The sequence below is a fragment of the Lepus europaeus genome, chromosome X (genome assembly GCF_033115175.1).
Source record: "Lepus europaeus isolate LE1 chromosome X, mLepTim1.pri, whole genome shotgun sequence".
Taxonomy (NCBI): Eukaryota; Metazoa; Chordata; class Mammalia; order Lagomorpha; family Leporidae; genus Lepus; species Lepus europaeus.
Window position 1 is genome coordinate 42,764,404 of NC_084850.1, and position 12,800 is coordinate 42,777,203.

Here is a 12,800-nt window from a genome sequence, read left to right on the forward strand (position 1 = left end):
CATATGGGATGCTGGCATCACAGACTCTACCTGCTATGCCATAATGCTGCCCCCAAAATAAACTTATATTTTTAATATCAATGTATTTATTTATTTTTATTTTTGGAAGGTTCTTATTTAATGAATTCAGATTTCATGTGTACAACTTTTAGGAATATAGTGGTTCTTCCTCCTATTCCCGTCCTCCCACCTGCACTCCCATCCCACCTCCTACTCCCTCTCCCATTCCGTTTTTCATCAAGATTCATTTTAAATTGACTTTGTATACGGAAGACCAACTTTATACTAAGTAGAGATTTCAACTGTTTGCACCCACACAGACACACAAAGTATAAAGTATGGTTTGAAGACTAGTTTTACTGTTAATTCTCATAGTACAACACATTAAGGACAGAGGTCCAACATGGGGAGCAAGTGCACGGTGACTCCCATTGTTGATTTAACAATTAACACTTTTTTTTTTAAATATCAGTGACCACCCGAGGCTGCCAAGGCTATGGAAGCCTTTTGAGTCCACAAACTCCATCAGTATTTAAGCAGGGCCATATGCAAAGTGGAAATTCTCTCCTCCCTTCAGAGAAAAGTACGTCTTTATTTGATGGCCTGTTCTTTCCACTGGGATCTCACTCACAGAGATCTTTCATGCAGAACCGTTTTTGCCACTATGTCTTGGCTTTCCATGCCTGAAATGTTCTCATGGGATTTTCAGCCAGATCTGAATGCCTTAGGGGCTGATTCTGAGGTCAGAGTGCTGTTTAGGGCATTTGTCATTCTATGAGTCTGCTATGTGGACTGGTTCCCATTAAACTTATCTTTTAATTCCATTTTTGGGCTGGCGCTGTGGCTCACTTGGTTAATCCTCCGCCTGCAGCATTGGCATCCCATATGGGCGCCAGGTCTAGTTCTGGCTGCTCCTCTTCCAGTCCAGCTCTCTGCCGTGGCCCAGGAAGGCAGTGGAGGATGGCTCAAGTGCTTGGACCCTGCACCTGCATGGGAGACCAGGAGGAAGCATCTGGCTCCTGGCTTTGGATCGGCGCTGCACCGGCCGTAGTGGCCATTTGGGGAGTGAATCAATGGAAGGAAGACCTTTCTCTCTGTCTCTCTCTCTCTGTCTATAACTCTACCTGTCAAATAAATAAATTTTTAAAAATCCCATTTTTTTCATGAACTTTTTGGAAGTTCTATATATACACCTCCATACACATTTTTTCATAGAGGAAACTCCTGTAAAGTTTCGTATCTACTAATAATGGTTATGCATTTGTGTTCATAGTATGAATTATCTTTATTGCTATGATTTTTGTATTTTCTAGTTTTTCTGTAAAGAACATCCATTAATGTGTAATCAGCAAAAATAAAAAGCCAGGAGCCAGGAGCTTCATCTGGGTCTCCCATGTGGATGCAGGGACCCAAGCACTTGGGCCATCTTCCTGCTGCTTTCCCAGGCCATAGCAGAGAACTGGACCAGAAGTGGAGCAGCCAGGATTCAAAGCGGTGCCCATATGAGATGCTAGCACTGCAAGCAGTGGCTTAACCCACGAAGCCACAGCGCCGGGCCCCTTTTATAGCTTTTATGCTCATGACATGCCCATAGAAATACTTCACTTTTGATCTGAGTGACTAATTCTTTTATGTCATCGGTGCCACATCACAGAGGAGCCATCTGTTTGTGGAATCTTCTTGGGAATGAGGAGTTGTGTGGCTATGTCATCTCCAAGCACTTTGACTACAGCAAAGTGTCCCTCACTCCACAAACTCTTGCACCCTTGTGATCCATAACAGCTCCCAATCTCTGTACCATGGGCCCCTGTGGAAGAGGGAAGGGTACTTAATGCAAGGAGTCCATAGATCGTTAAATGTGTTTTCTCACTCTGTAAGTTCTCAAAGTGCAGCTACTGTTGTGGGTGTGAGTGGGTGAAGTGAGATTTAGTTTCTGAATGTTATGAAGGAGCCCTGTATCTAAAATGTTTGGACCCTCTGGAATAGAGGCTAAAAATGGTGCTTATTTGGTCCCCAGCATCAGGAAGCAGAAATGCTCAATTCTTCCTTTGGGTCGGGGTCTGCCTGCCTGTGCCCAGCACTAAGGAAGATCACCTTTATCATTTGCACTATTGTCCTCGTTACCCATTTTCATCACATTTGTGCGCAGTCACTAAACCATCGAGTGGCTTGTACACCTAAAACATTCGTGCCTGTCTCTCTTTTGCTGAGTTGGGCTCCTGACAACTAAAGCTGAATCTATCTCAAGCACAGCTTATTACAAAACACTGCCTTCACCCCCTACCACACCAGATTCACTCCTTCTCCTCACTTCCTTCCCTCGCTGCTGGCAATATTCTGCACCCAGCTCCCAAATGAGAAAAATGTGACTCCTTCATCCCTCTCACCCTTTCCGTCCAACTAACCACTGGGCCCAGTGTGTTTTACCTCTTCAGGGTGTCTCAGACCCTGCCTGCCATCTGCTCCGTTCTCACTGCAACTGCTTGCCTTTTGGAATGGCTTCTGCATGGGTTCTTCCCCGGGGAGAATCCCTCCACAAGGCAGGCAGAGGGCTCTTTTACAATGCAAATCTGGCCACGTCACTCTCCCGCTTAAAGTCTTCTGTGCCTCCCCACTGTTTATAAGATAAAGCCCCGAATCCTCTGCTTGTCATTCAAGGCATGGTCCAATCTGGCCACATCCTCAGCACCCACCTGGTACTCTGCTAACACTGAGCATGCCACACATTTTATTTTTGTACTGTTTGGAATGTTCTTTTTGTTTTATCTTCTCTGCCTAATAGCAATCCCGTTTCTTTTCATGACTCACCTCAAGTACATTTCATCGTTGGAGACTTGGTTTTTGAAGATTTTTATTTTACTTACTTGAAAGGCAGAGCGAACGGGAGAGGGAGAGGGAGAGAGAGAGGGAGACCTTCCAACCACTGGTTCACTCTTCAAATGGCTGCAGTGGCTGGAGCTGTGTCTAGCTGAAGTCAGCAGCCTGGAACTCCATCTGGGTCTCCCACATGGGTGGCAGGGGCCCAAGCACTCGGGTCATTTTCTGCTACTTTCCTAGGCGCCTTTGCCGGGAGCTGGGTCAGAAGTAGAGCAGCCGGGACTTGAACCAACACCATGACACCTGGCCCCTGTGAAGGCTTTTCTTGACATGACCAGACAGAACTTGCTTTTCCCTCATCTGTCTCTGTTTTCTATTACATAAAAACTTCTATTATTAATGCAGATAACACTTTATGGCCTTTATTTTCCGCATGTTGGTTTGCTCTGTATTGTGGACGCTCCAGGGGTAGGCCCCGTGTCTTTTTCATCTCTGTGCCTCCTCAATCTAGACATTCTCAACTCACTGTACTCTGAACATGTTGTGCCTTTTGGGGACACCCACGTTTGCACAGGTGGCTTGGTTAGCCAGGAATGACTTTCTGTGCATAGGCAAACGTCTACTTATCCTTTGGGACTCATCTCAAATGCAATCTCTTGGAAATCTGTGTACAGTCTCAGGTCGCTAGCTGTTCCCACTCTGTGTGCGTCAAACCTTCTGGTCAAACCCTGGTGATAGCATTTGCCACATCTGCCAGACTTACATGACTGCCTCCCTGACCCATGCCCCTCCCCCCAGCTGCCAGCTGATGCGATCTCAGATAGCACTTCATATTTGTGGCTCTAGCCCAAAGCATAATAGGCAAACGAGAAATACTTGGTAGCTCAATAATTGAGAGGAGAGTCTCATGGTGTGTGGTGGTCTGGCAAGAATTACTGGGTAGGTCAGTAACCATTGCCTACTTACCCTACCTCTGGGTAGGGGCTGCAACCATGGGCCTTCTCTAGGGCCGGCCTCTGAAGTTCTCCTTGTTACTCTTCCAGGTGCTTTATGTTCAACAGTAGGTGCAGTGCCCATTCTCACCCCCCATGAGCCTTGGTTCTGATGCAACCGATGGTCATGCAGGGATGCCCTTACACCCTCCCACGATGTCATGAGTGGAGGGCAGCTGACCGCTTCCATCACAGCAGCAGCCTCCGAAGCACCTGCCCCCAGGCTCAGGTAAGAGTGCGCCGATCGAGAACAAGTGGACACTGGATCTGTGTATGCCCGTGGGGTGCCTGTGCTTCAGAAGGGGCGCTCTGTAGACATAAACCCCTCAGATAACATGGGGCCTCCTCCGGCTCCATCCCTTGTCACTCCTGAGGCCTGTTATGGGGCATAGGGCACAGAAGGGTGGTAAGCATGTTAACCTCCTAAGACTTCCAGATGTGGGCAGGTTGTAGCGCAGCATGCTTTTTCAGGGCATGGCGCAGGCTGAGGCGGGAGCTTCCCTTGCTTGGCTTCTCCATGGCCTGCCTTACATTCTGCAAGGAGCTAGCTCTCTCTTGCCGCTGGCTCTTCCTCTCAAGTGCCCAGTGTTCCTTGCAACTCCTGCCTTAGCCTCACTTAGAATTCCCTGAGCTTCCTGCCCGCCTGTCTGTCTCTGCTCCCCCAGGAGTGCGGTGCTGCTGGTTGTGGACCTGCCTGGGTGTATTGGTAGGTGGGTCGAGGAGGTGTGGAAAGGCAGTGATTGAGAGTGGGCAGCTCGCCTTCCTGAACATGAGGGGGACCCAGGGAAAGGTGACTGGATGAGGGGACACAGAAGCACACCTCCAGTCGGTCGCCCTCCGGTGTTGTGTCTCCTGGGGTCTTACAGATGGGCTGCGATGCTGAGTCACTGCCAGGGGAGCAGGCAGCAGCTGGATCCCCAGGGAGAGGGGAGGGAGAGAGAGAGAGAGAGAGAGAGAGAGAGAGAGAGGCGGCAGCAGGGATGGAGACTGTGGGTGCTGGGGAGCCTGCTCTGGGGGAGCATGAGAACAAGACACAGTGCTGAGGCACGAGGGGCAGGTTTTCCTGAGCTGTTTGCCATCTCCAGCCAGAAAGCGCTGCCTCTAGCATCATCTCCAAGCCAGGGTCAACTTAGAGACCTGAGTAACCGGCCCCAACCCCTCTCTTGGACTGCAATCTGGTTGCTCTGCCTTCCCTGCTGCCTTTGTGTCAGGGGTTGGGAGCCCAGTGTGAGACACAAACAGGTAGAAGGCATTGACAGGGAAAGGCAACAGAGAGGCAGTTAGTGCCCGGGCTTTGCCCTTTGTGTACCTGCCTTTGCTGGGTGGGGCTCGAGTGCTTGTGGGGACTTGGGGGAACAGGGCACTGAGAGGAGTGTGGGAGCTGGGAAGGGATAGGGAACGCAGAAGGGCTGAGGGAGTGAAAGGCTACCATGGGTGGGGCCCAGCTCATCATGGGTGCTTCTCCCAGAGCCAGCATGGCTGGGTTGTGGCTGGGCCACAAGGGGCTCTTTCTAACTCTGGGCACCCCCCAGCCCAGAGCAGAGACTCTGCGAGACTGGCTTGAGCCCAAATATGGCAGCATGAGTGAAGCTTCTGCCAGCAGGGGAGCCAGAGCCACTCCCAGCTCTTGGCCTGCTGTTCCCTGCCACCCCAGCTGGCTCCACCCTAGACCTCCCCAGAAAGGGTCAGGCAGCTGTTGCAAGTATTCCTGTGGGTGGGGCTCAGCATGGAAACAATGTGGAGCTGTGCAGAGCCCAGAAAACTGTGGGAGATACATGAGGATGGGAACAGAACCCTTTTTGGTAAAAACCACGTATTTGCTCTTCATGTTGAAGCGTGGGCGCCTAGCTTGGGAATGTTAACCTTTCCCCGGCAAACACCAGCGGAGAAGAGGGACCACTTCCAGGAGGGGTACCGGCTGATGGGAAAAGGATTTCCCTGGGGTCCCTGGGTCGCCGAGGCTGGGCACAGAAGCCTCCCTGTCCAGGGATCCCGCTGTGCTCACTCCCTCCCCTGCAGCGCTCCAGGCCCCACCCCTTTCCCCAGCCTGCAGGCTGTGGCTTTCCTCCACTGTTGTCTGCATCTCTGGGTCAGGCCCGAGCAGCCCACATGTTCACGGTGGGCTCCCATGAGTCTCATTCGAGAATGATCAAATGCGGCCGTGCGGTGGCTCTGTCCCGGGGGTGCCACCCGCGGTCCTCGCTGTCTGAGGGGCTCAGCCAGTGGAGGATAGGTTTGTTCAGTAAGCCCAGCCTCCTGCCAGGCCTTGGGAGAAACTGCTTACCAGAGGTTTGTCCCCCACCTCGGGAGGGCTGTGCCTGGAGGTGCAGGGAGCCCTGTGTGTGTTCCCTGGAAAGGGAAAAGAGACGGCCAGAAGCTGCCCCCCGTGTGGCCCTCCTTAGCGCCATGGAATGCCCAGTCCCACTCCCGCCATCCCTGCCAGTCTGGGAAGGCCATCCTGGCCCTCGGCTGGTGGGCCCAGTTGGGAGCAAGCCGGAATTCCCCAGGGACAAAGCTGTGATTCACCGGCCAGGTCCTGACATAGCCGCCCCCTCCGGATTCCTGGAGGGTCAGGAAACAAACAGGGGGCCAGCCCCCCGCCTCCTGGCCTGGCTCAGCTCTGCGTGCCTGCCTGAGTGGCCTTGCTCAGAGTCCGTCTGGACTCTGCCTCTTTGCGGCTCACCAGGCGTTGCGTCCGGATTCCTGCCGGCCATAACCATGGAGCTGCCTGATCCTGCCACAGAACCCCCCGGCAGCACAGGTAGGGTCAGCCCCATGGGGCCACAGGGTGGCTGAGCTCTAAGCTTTGCCCAGAGCTTGGCAGCTCCCTCACTGTTCTTTCACAGTGCGGCTGTGGACTGTGGTTTTAATGGGATGATTGCTTTCCTAAATTGCCTGGTGGGTCTGGTGTGGGGAGGAAGTACGGTTTGCAGGATGGAGGAGAGGAGAGGACTCCCAGCCACTAATAGGGCCATTTTCCTTGCACACAAAAGCAAGTAGGTGGACAAGCAGGCAGGTGAGTGGGTCTCCCCAGGCAGCAGGGCAGCAGCCCAGGCTGAAATTGATTTCCTCCTCCAATTTCTCTTCTCTCCACCCACACCTGCCTCCTGGCTGGGCAGCCCTAGCGCTGTGCTCTAAGTAGCTACCTTCTTAAGGGCTCATTGGCATAAGTGCATTCCCCCAGAATCCCCCCTCCCCCCCCAAAAAAAAGCCCTACCAGTACCCCAGAGGGCAAGGGGTGGGTTCCGAGCCCGAGGGCCCAGGCCGGATTCAGGTAGGCTGCGTGGCTTGTCATCTTGGCTGAGGGCTCTGGTCAGAGTCCTCTGGGGAGCAGGCTCCAGAATGTTCTTTCAGCCTTGCCCCACCCCATGGAAGAGGAGTAGTGCTCTTTAGGGCTACTTCCAAGCTTCCAGTTGTGGTGGGAAGTGTGAGTGGGGAAAGAGGAGGGGACACTGAGGCCTGGGAACATTCGGGAAGCAGGACCTCTATTATGGGTCGCTCGCTCTGGTGATCTGCGTGCTCCCTGTCTGAATCTCTGTGGCGCAGCCTCTCAACTCTCCTTCTAGAAGGCTGGATGAACTGTGGGAAGTACGAGCTTGCAGCTCGCCTGGAATGCCGTGGTCGCTAGCCTTTGGGAAATCCAAAGGGACATCAAGTCACCGCCAGGATCCCTCCTGGGCAGTGGCCCCGGCAATTTACACCAGGCAGAGTAATTACCATAGCTGTCAGCAGTCTTATGCAATCAGCCGGGACCAAGCGCACACCTTGCCGTGACCAGGGCTGTATCTCACTCCCTGAACGTACACAACAGAGGATAGGATTTCGGAGCACTGAGAGCAGCCCTTCTCTCGCCTTGTTCACACTGGTCCCTCCCCTGGCTTGCTGCAAACCAGGGGAGTGGCGCACTCCAGGGATCACAGGGTATCTGTGTTTCTGTCCAGGTTAGAGCTGCCGTCACCAGCCCTGCACCTCCTCAAGATGGTGCCGGGGTTCCCTGCTTAAGTCCAAAGCTGTTGAACGGGTCTGTTGGTGCCGCTGGCCCCCTGGAACCGGCAGCCATGAATCTGTGTTGGAATGAAATCAAGAAGAAGTCTCACAACCTCCGGTAAGGCCTGGCCCGCAGAAGCAGGTGCCTTAAGGAATTGCCTGCGACACTGTTGGGCTCCGTTTGCGACAGCAGCTTGGCATTGCTCTCTCAGCCTGTGTGTCCCCCGTCCTCAGTGTCACCGTCCACTTCTCCCGTGCCTTCTCTGGCACTCGGGGAAGAACCCTGCATTAAAATCAGGAGGCTTAGAGTTCAGCTTCAGTTTTAAGTAGTTGTGTCATCTTGGTGAGTTGTTTGAGTTCTCCGAATTTTAGCTTCCACTGGCGTCAGTTTTTAAGAATGGGGGTATATACTACCTGTCCTCACTACCTCATGGCTTTGTCGTGAGGGTTCCAATGTGAGAAAATGCTTCCTAAAATTAAAAGTGCTCATGTGCAGATGAAGGAAAGGCTTGGTCAGTCCTCCTCTTCCGCTCAGAGCTGTCCTCCATCTTGGTAGGTCTCACCAGCTGACTTTCCCATCCTCTAATGCCCTCCGTTCCCATGCGTGGGTTAGCAGCCTGCCTGTTCCTCCTCAGGCTAAGGGCAGCTCACGAAGAGCCTGAAAGCTAGTTCTGCATCCGTTCTCCTTCCCCTGCCCCTGGATGTACACCTGCCTTGTTTCCTTTCCAGACTCTATCACGCAAGCCCAACCCCCTGGCTTCTATTGTAGGCTCTGGAGTCAAATACACCTCCGTTCAAATCATAGCTCTACCAGTGGCTTAGCTGTGTGGCCCTGGACAAACTTCTGAACCTCTCTGTAGGCAACAGTAATGCCTACCCTGTAAGGTTGTTGGGAGAATTAGTTGAGGTAATAACTTAGGTAAATAGCTTGGCCCAGGTGGTGTGAAGTGATGGATAAGACAGTTATGATTTTCAGTTGCAGGAAGTGGCCTCGGTGGCTGTAGGCAGCTCTGAGCAGCTTCTGTCTTCCTACCTCATGGACCTCGGCTCATGGTTCATGTGGGAGTGGGGAGAGGCAGACAAATAATTACATGGTACAAGTGTTTTTGCTTCCATATCTCGAACATCTAGCCAGGGTGTCTGTCATCTGTTGGGTCCCTTGGGCTGCTGACACTCATATTGGTATGCATCCTTGCGCGTGGGCATGCCCACACTCAGCCACCCAACTTGTCCTTGCGACTCACTGAATCCCCTCCTGCTCACAGGGTGGGCTCAGGTGAGCACTGTGACATCACTTGAATTCCACTAGGGCAAGAGGGGAACCCGCCAGCTGTCACCTCGCTTGCCCTTGCTCAGTTTCCTGCCCTTTGCAGCCTGATGCAGCTGAGGTCCACAAAGTGACATTTTAAGCCGTTCAAATTCGGGATGCCTCCAGACCCATGGTCCCACTTACTGGTTTTAGTACTGTGCTCCCTGTGGAGTTGCCTTGGGACCTCTGTGGGTGGGGAAGAGAGAGGGCTCTGGGGCCCCCTCCCACTTCAACCAGAGCAGCTCCTCTTGAATTGGTCTTATATATCAAGATTCCACATGAATGGTTTTCTGGGGGGGGGGAATGTTTTGAGGCTTCAAAAGAAGTTAAACCCCACTGGTCTTACCCATTGTGTGCAGTGCTCGCCTGGAGGCCTTCGCGGACCACAGTGGAAAACTCCAGCTCCCTCTCCAAGAGATTATCGACTGGCTCAGCCAAAAAGATGAGGAGTTATCAGCTCAGCTGCCCCTACAAGGGGACGTGGCCCTGGTGCAACAGGAGAAGGAGACACACGCGGTAGGTTATGGTCATGGAGGTCGTGGTGAGTAGCTTCTCAGTCCGGAAGGAGTCACTTCTGCAAGACTCTGGGAGGCCAGTAGCTCTGCTTGCACCCCAAAAGGCATAGGAGGCTATGTGCTCTTCCTGGTCTTTCCTTCCTACCATTCCAATCAAGTGCTGACCTCCCCAAAAATCCTGCCCTGATTTTTAATGGTACAGAGAAATTAATGTAATATAGTAGTCAGTGAAAAAAATTAAAGGATAAAAAATTATGTATGAATGGATTTCAATTATATAATAAATATATATATAGGTGTGTGTGCATGCGAGACATGTATATTTAACAACACAGGAAGGAACTATATCAAAATATTATCTGTGGTGAACTCTGCATGTTGAAATTGGAATCCTTTTTCATTCCCTTCATCATAGTCTTTTGAAATTCCTGATATTTCTGTTTTATATATATATATGGCCTTTATAGTCAGAATATAACATTATATATTTATTTAAAATGAATATAGGATGGAATATAATATAGCAGGAAAACTCTGAGTGAGTCTTATAGACAGTATGTTGAGTGAAAAGCCAGATACAAAAAGAGTGGACATTGTATGGTTCAATTTATATAAAGTTTAAAAAGAGGCAAAGCCAATCTGTGGTTTTGTAGGTCAGGATCGTGGTCCCCTTTGGGAAGGAAGGGTGTGAGAGTGACTGGAAGGGGCCACCAGGGGACCTTCTGGGACGCCCACCGAGTTCTTGACCTCAGTGCTGGCTACACAGTTGGAATCACTCTGTGGCAACTCATCAAGCTGGACACTTTGATTTTGTAGTCTGCCTATTTCAACAAAAATGTAATTAACATTTTAATATAAATCCTTACCATCCTGCTTTTGACTTCTCTAAGCCCTTTAACAGGGAACTTTCTGAGTCTCCCAGAGAACCAAGATGTGCATGTTTCTGTGTGCCATGTGGCCTAGGGAGACCCACTGCATACCCAATAGACCTTCCGGTGTCAGGGTTATCCTGCCTGTAAGGAGGGCTGCTCCTCCTTTTGTTGCAGTGGCCCCAAGATACCCGAGAATGCCAAAGGACCAAGTCACATTGAGAAGAAAGGTGTCAAACGCAGGCTAGCATTCAAAGCGATTGAAAGACTTGCCTTCTCTGTCGCTAAACCTCACAGGCATTTATGGAAGAAGTCAAATCTCGGGGCCCCTATATCTACTCTGTACTGGAGTCAGCCCAGGCCTTCCTGTCGCAGCACCCCTTTGAGGAGCTAGAGGAGCCTCATTCTGAGAGCAAAGGTGGGTGGCTTTCCATTCCCCCCTTCTTCTTGAGCTATGTACCCTTAAACAAATGTCTTCCTGTCCTCCCCAAACTCATTTTCTCACCTGTTGTCTAGGGAGGATAGTTTTTCCCCAAGGAGTCCAAACTTTGAAAGGGGCATGATTCACACTGTAAGGAAAATCAGAGAACAGGGCCTAGAGCAGGGGTCACCAGCTCTAGGCTGGTGGGTGGCCCAAAGCTGTGGGTGGCTCTCTGGAGAATTACGTGTGGCCTTTTAATGAAGCATGAAAAAGAGAAAAGAACACTCAAATGAACTGAACTAACTCAGCAAATAAAAGTAACAGTATGTTCTTAAAAACACACCGCTGTATCCCCACCTGGAGGGACATGCAGGGATGCTCTCATTAACCAGCAAGCAGGCAACCTTTTTTTTTTTTTTAACCTAATCTGTTAGATGGTGAACTTCAAGAGGCAAACTGACTGTGGCTCTTTGCTATTGACCCTTGTGTTTTTTTGGCCCCTTCCCTCGACAGAGAGGGTCACTCCTGGTCTCCATTCAAATCAAATGGTCTGAGTGGTGGCCCAGCAAGGCCTCTTCTCCAGAAAGAATTGTCAGTCCTCTGAGATGAACTGTGAAGAGCCTGGAAGTATCTTTCATTAACTGAACCCTCGACCCACTCCACTTACCCTTTCAGTTTATTTCCACCTCTCAGTAGGAGGACTAGTACTGCATTGGCTGCCCAAAGGGGCTTAGGTAGGACAGGCTCAAGAAACAGCAGGATCATTCCAGTATGCTGAGCTTGGAGGCTTGGAATCTTCTTTTGAGAGAGGTTTGAGGAAAGAAGAGGGGACTTACAAATTGGAAACCTTGATGGAAAAGCTGGTCACATGAAACCTACATCTCTTGGGTTGGGTCTTCATAAAATGCCTCCCTTCTTTGGATGGAAGTGAGCAGCAGACACTAATGCAAAATCACGTTCCAGGGTCATGGGAATAGGACTCTGGGTGATTCATCTCATGATAGCTCTTAATGTATTTTACTCACTACTTACCTTGCCTGTATTTTTTTTAATGAGGAAATCCTTTCTTTTGACTAGTTCCAGATACATGAGCCAGCATGTGATAAAATAGCACAGGACTAAATACATGCATGTGTACACACACACACACAATGAATACACACAAGTAAAACTAAGGAATGCTGAACAAAATTGGTGGATTTTGTCACTGACAGAATAATCCTGGTTGTGATATTGTACTATCGTTTTGCATCTAGGGAAAATGGATGAGGGGCACATCATATGATCTCTGTATGCTTTCTTGTGATTGCATGTGATCTACATGATCTCAAAAAGTTTAACTAAAAAAAAACCCCTACATGTGCAAAAGCTCAACCATGAAAACAATATGTATTTGTATATGAATAAACACACACACACGCACACACACACATGCACATTTTTTACAAAGGGTTATCTTTGTCTCTGTCTGTCCTTGGACTGTCCCTGCCTGGTTGGCTTGACGTGGATTTCTGCCTGCACTTGAAGATACCTCCCCCAGACAGCGGATCCAGAATCTTAGCCGCTTTGTGTGGAAGCAGGCGACAGTGGCCAGTGAGCTATGGGAGAAGCTGACAGCCCGCTGTGTGGACCAACACCGCCACATTGAACGCACTCTGGAGCAGCTGTTGGAGATCCAAGGGGCAATGGAGGAACTAAGCACCACTCTGACCCAAGCTGAGGGAGTCCGAGCCACTTGGGAGCCCATTGGCGATCTCTTCATAGACTCACTCCCAGAGCACATCCAAGCTATTAAGGTACACAAGCCCCTCTTCCCAGGCTGTAGTCCAGTCCAATGCTCCCTCTGCTGAGACTCCATCGTTGGCCTGAACTACAGGGAGCTGCTGTCAG

The 12,800-nt window shown here is 50.6% G+C and overlaps 1 protein-coding gene across 4 annotated transcripts in view; it reads left to right on the top strand.

The window, feature by feature from the left end:
* The window catches only part of DRP2 (dystrophin related protein 2), a 44,055-nt gene that overhangs the window by 11,137 nt on the left and 20,118 nt on the right, over positions 1–12,800 (top strand). For all 4 annotated transcript variants that reach the window (XR_009865039.1, XM_062183790.1, XM_062183793.1 and 1 more), the window contains exons 2-6: positions 3,861–4,038; positions 7,751–7,914; positions 9,465–9,621; positions 10,787–10,907; positions 12,438–12,706. Coding sequence is in view for 3 of the 4 variants with exons in the window: in XM_062183790.1 (XP_062039774.1) it covers positions 3,922–4,038; positions 7,751–7,914; positions 9,465–9,621; positions 10,787–10,907; positions 12,438–12,706 (828 nt within the window). In the remaining variant the exon portion in view is untranslated. The remainder of the gene's footprint in view (positions 1–3,860; positions 4,039–7,750; positions 7,915–9,464; positions 9,622–10,786; positions 10,908–12,437; positions 12,707–12,800) is intronic.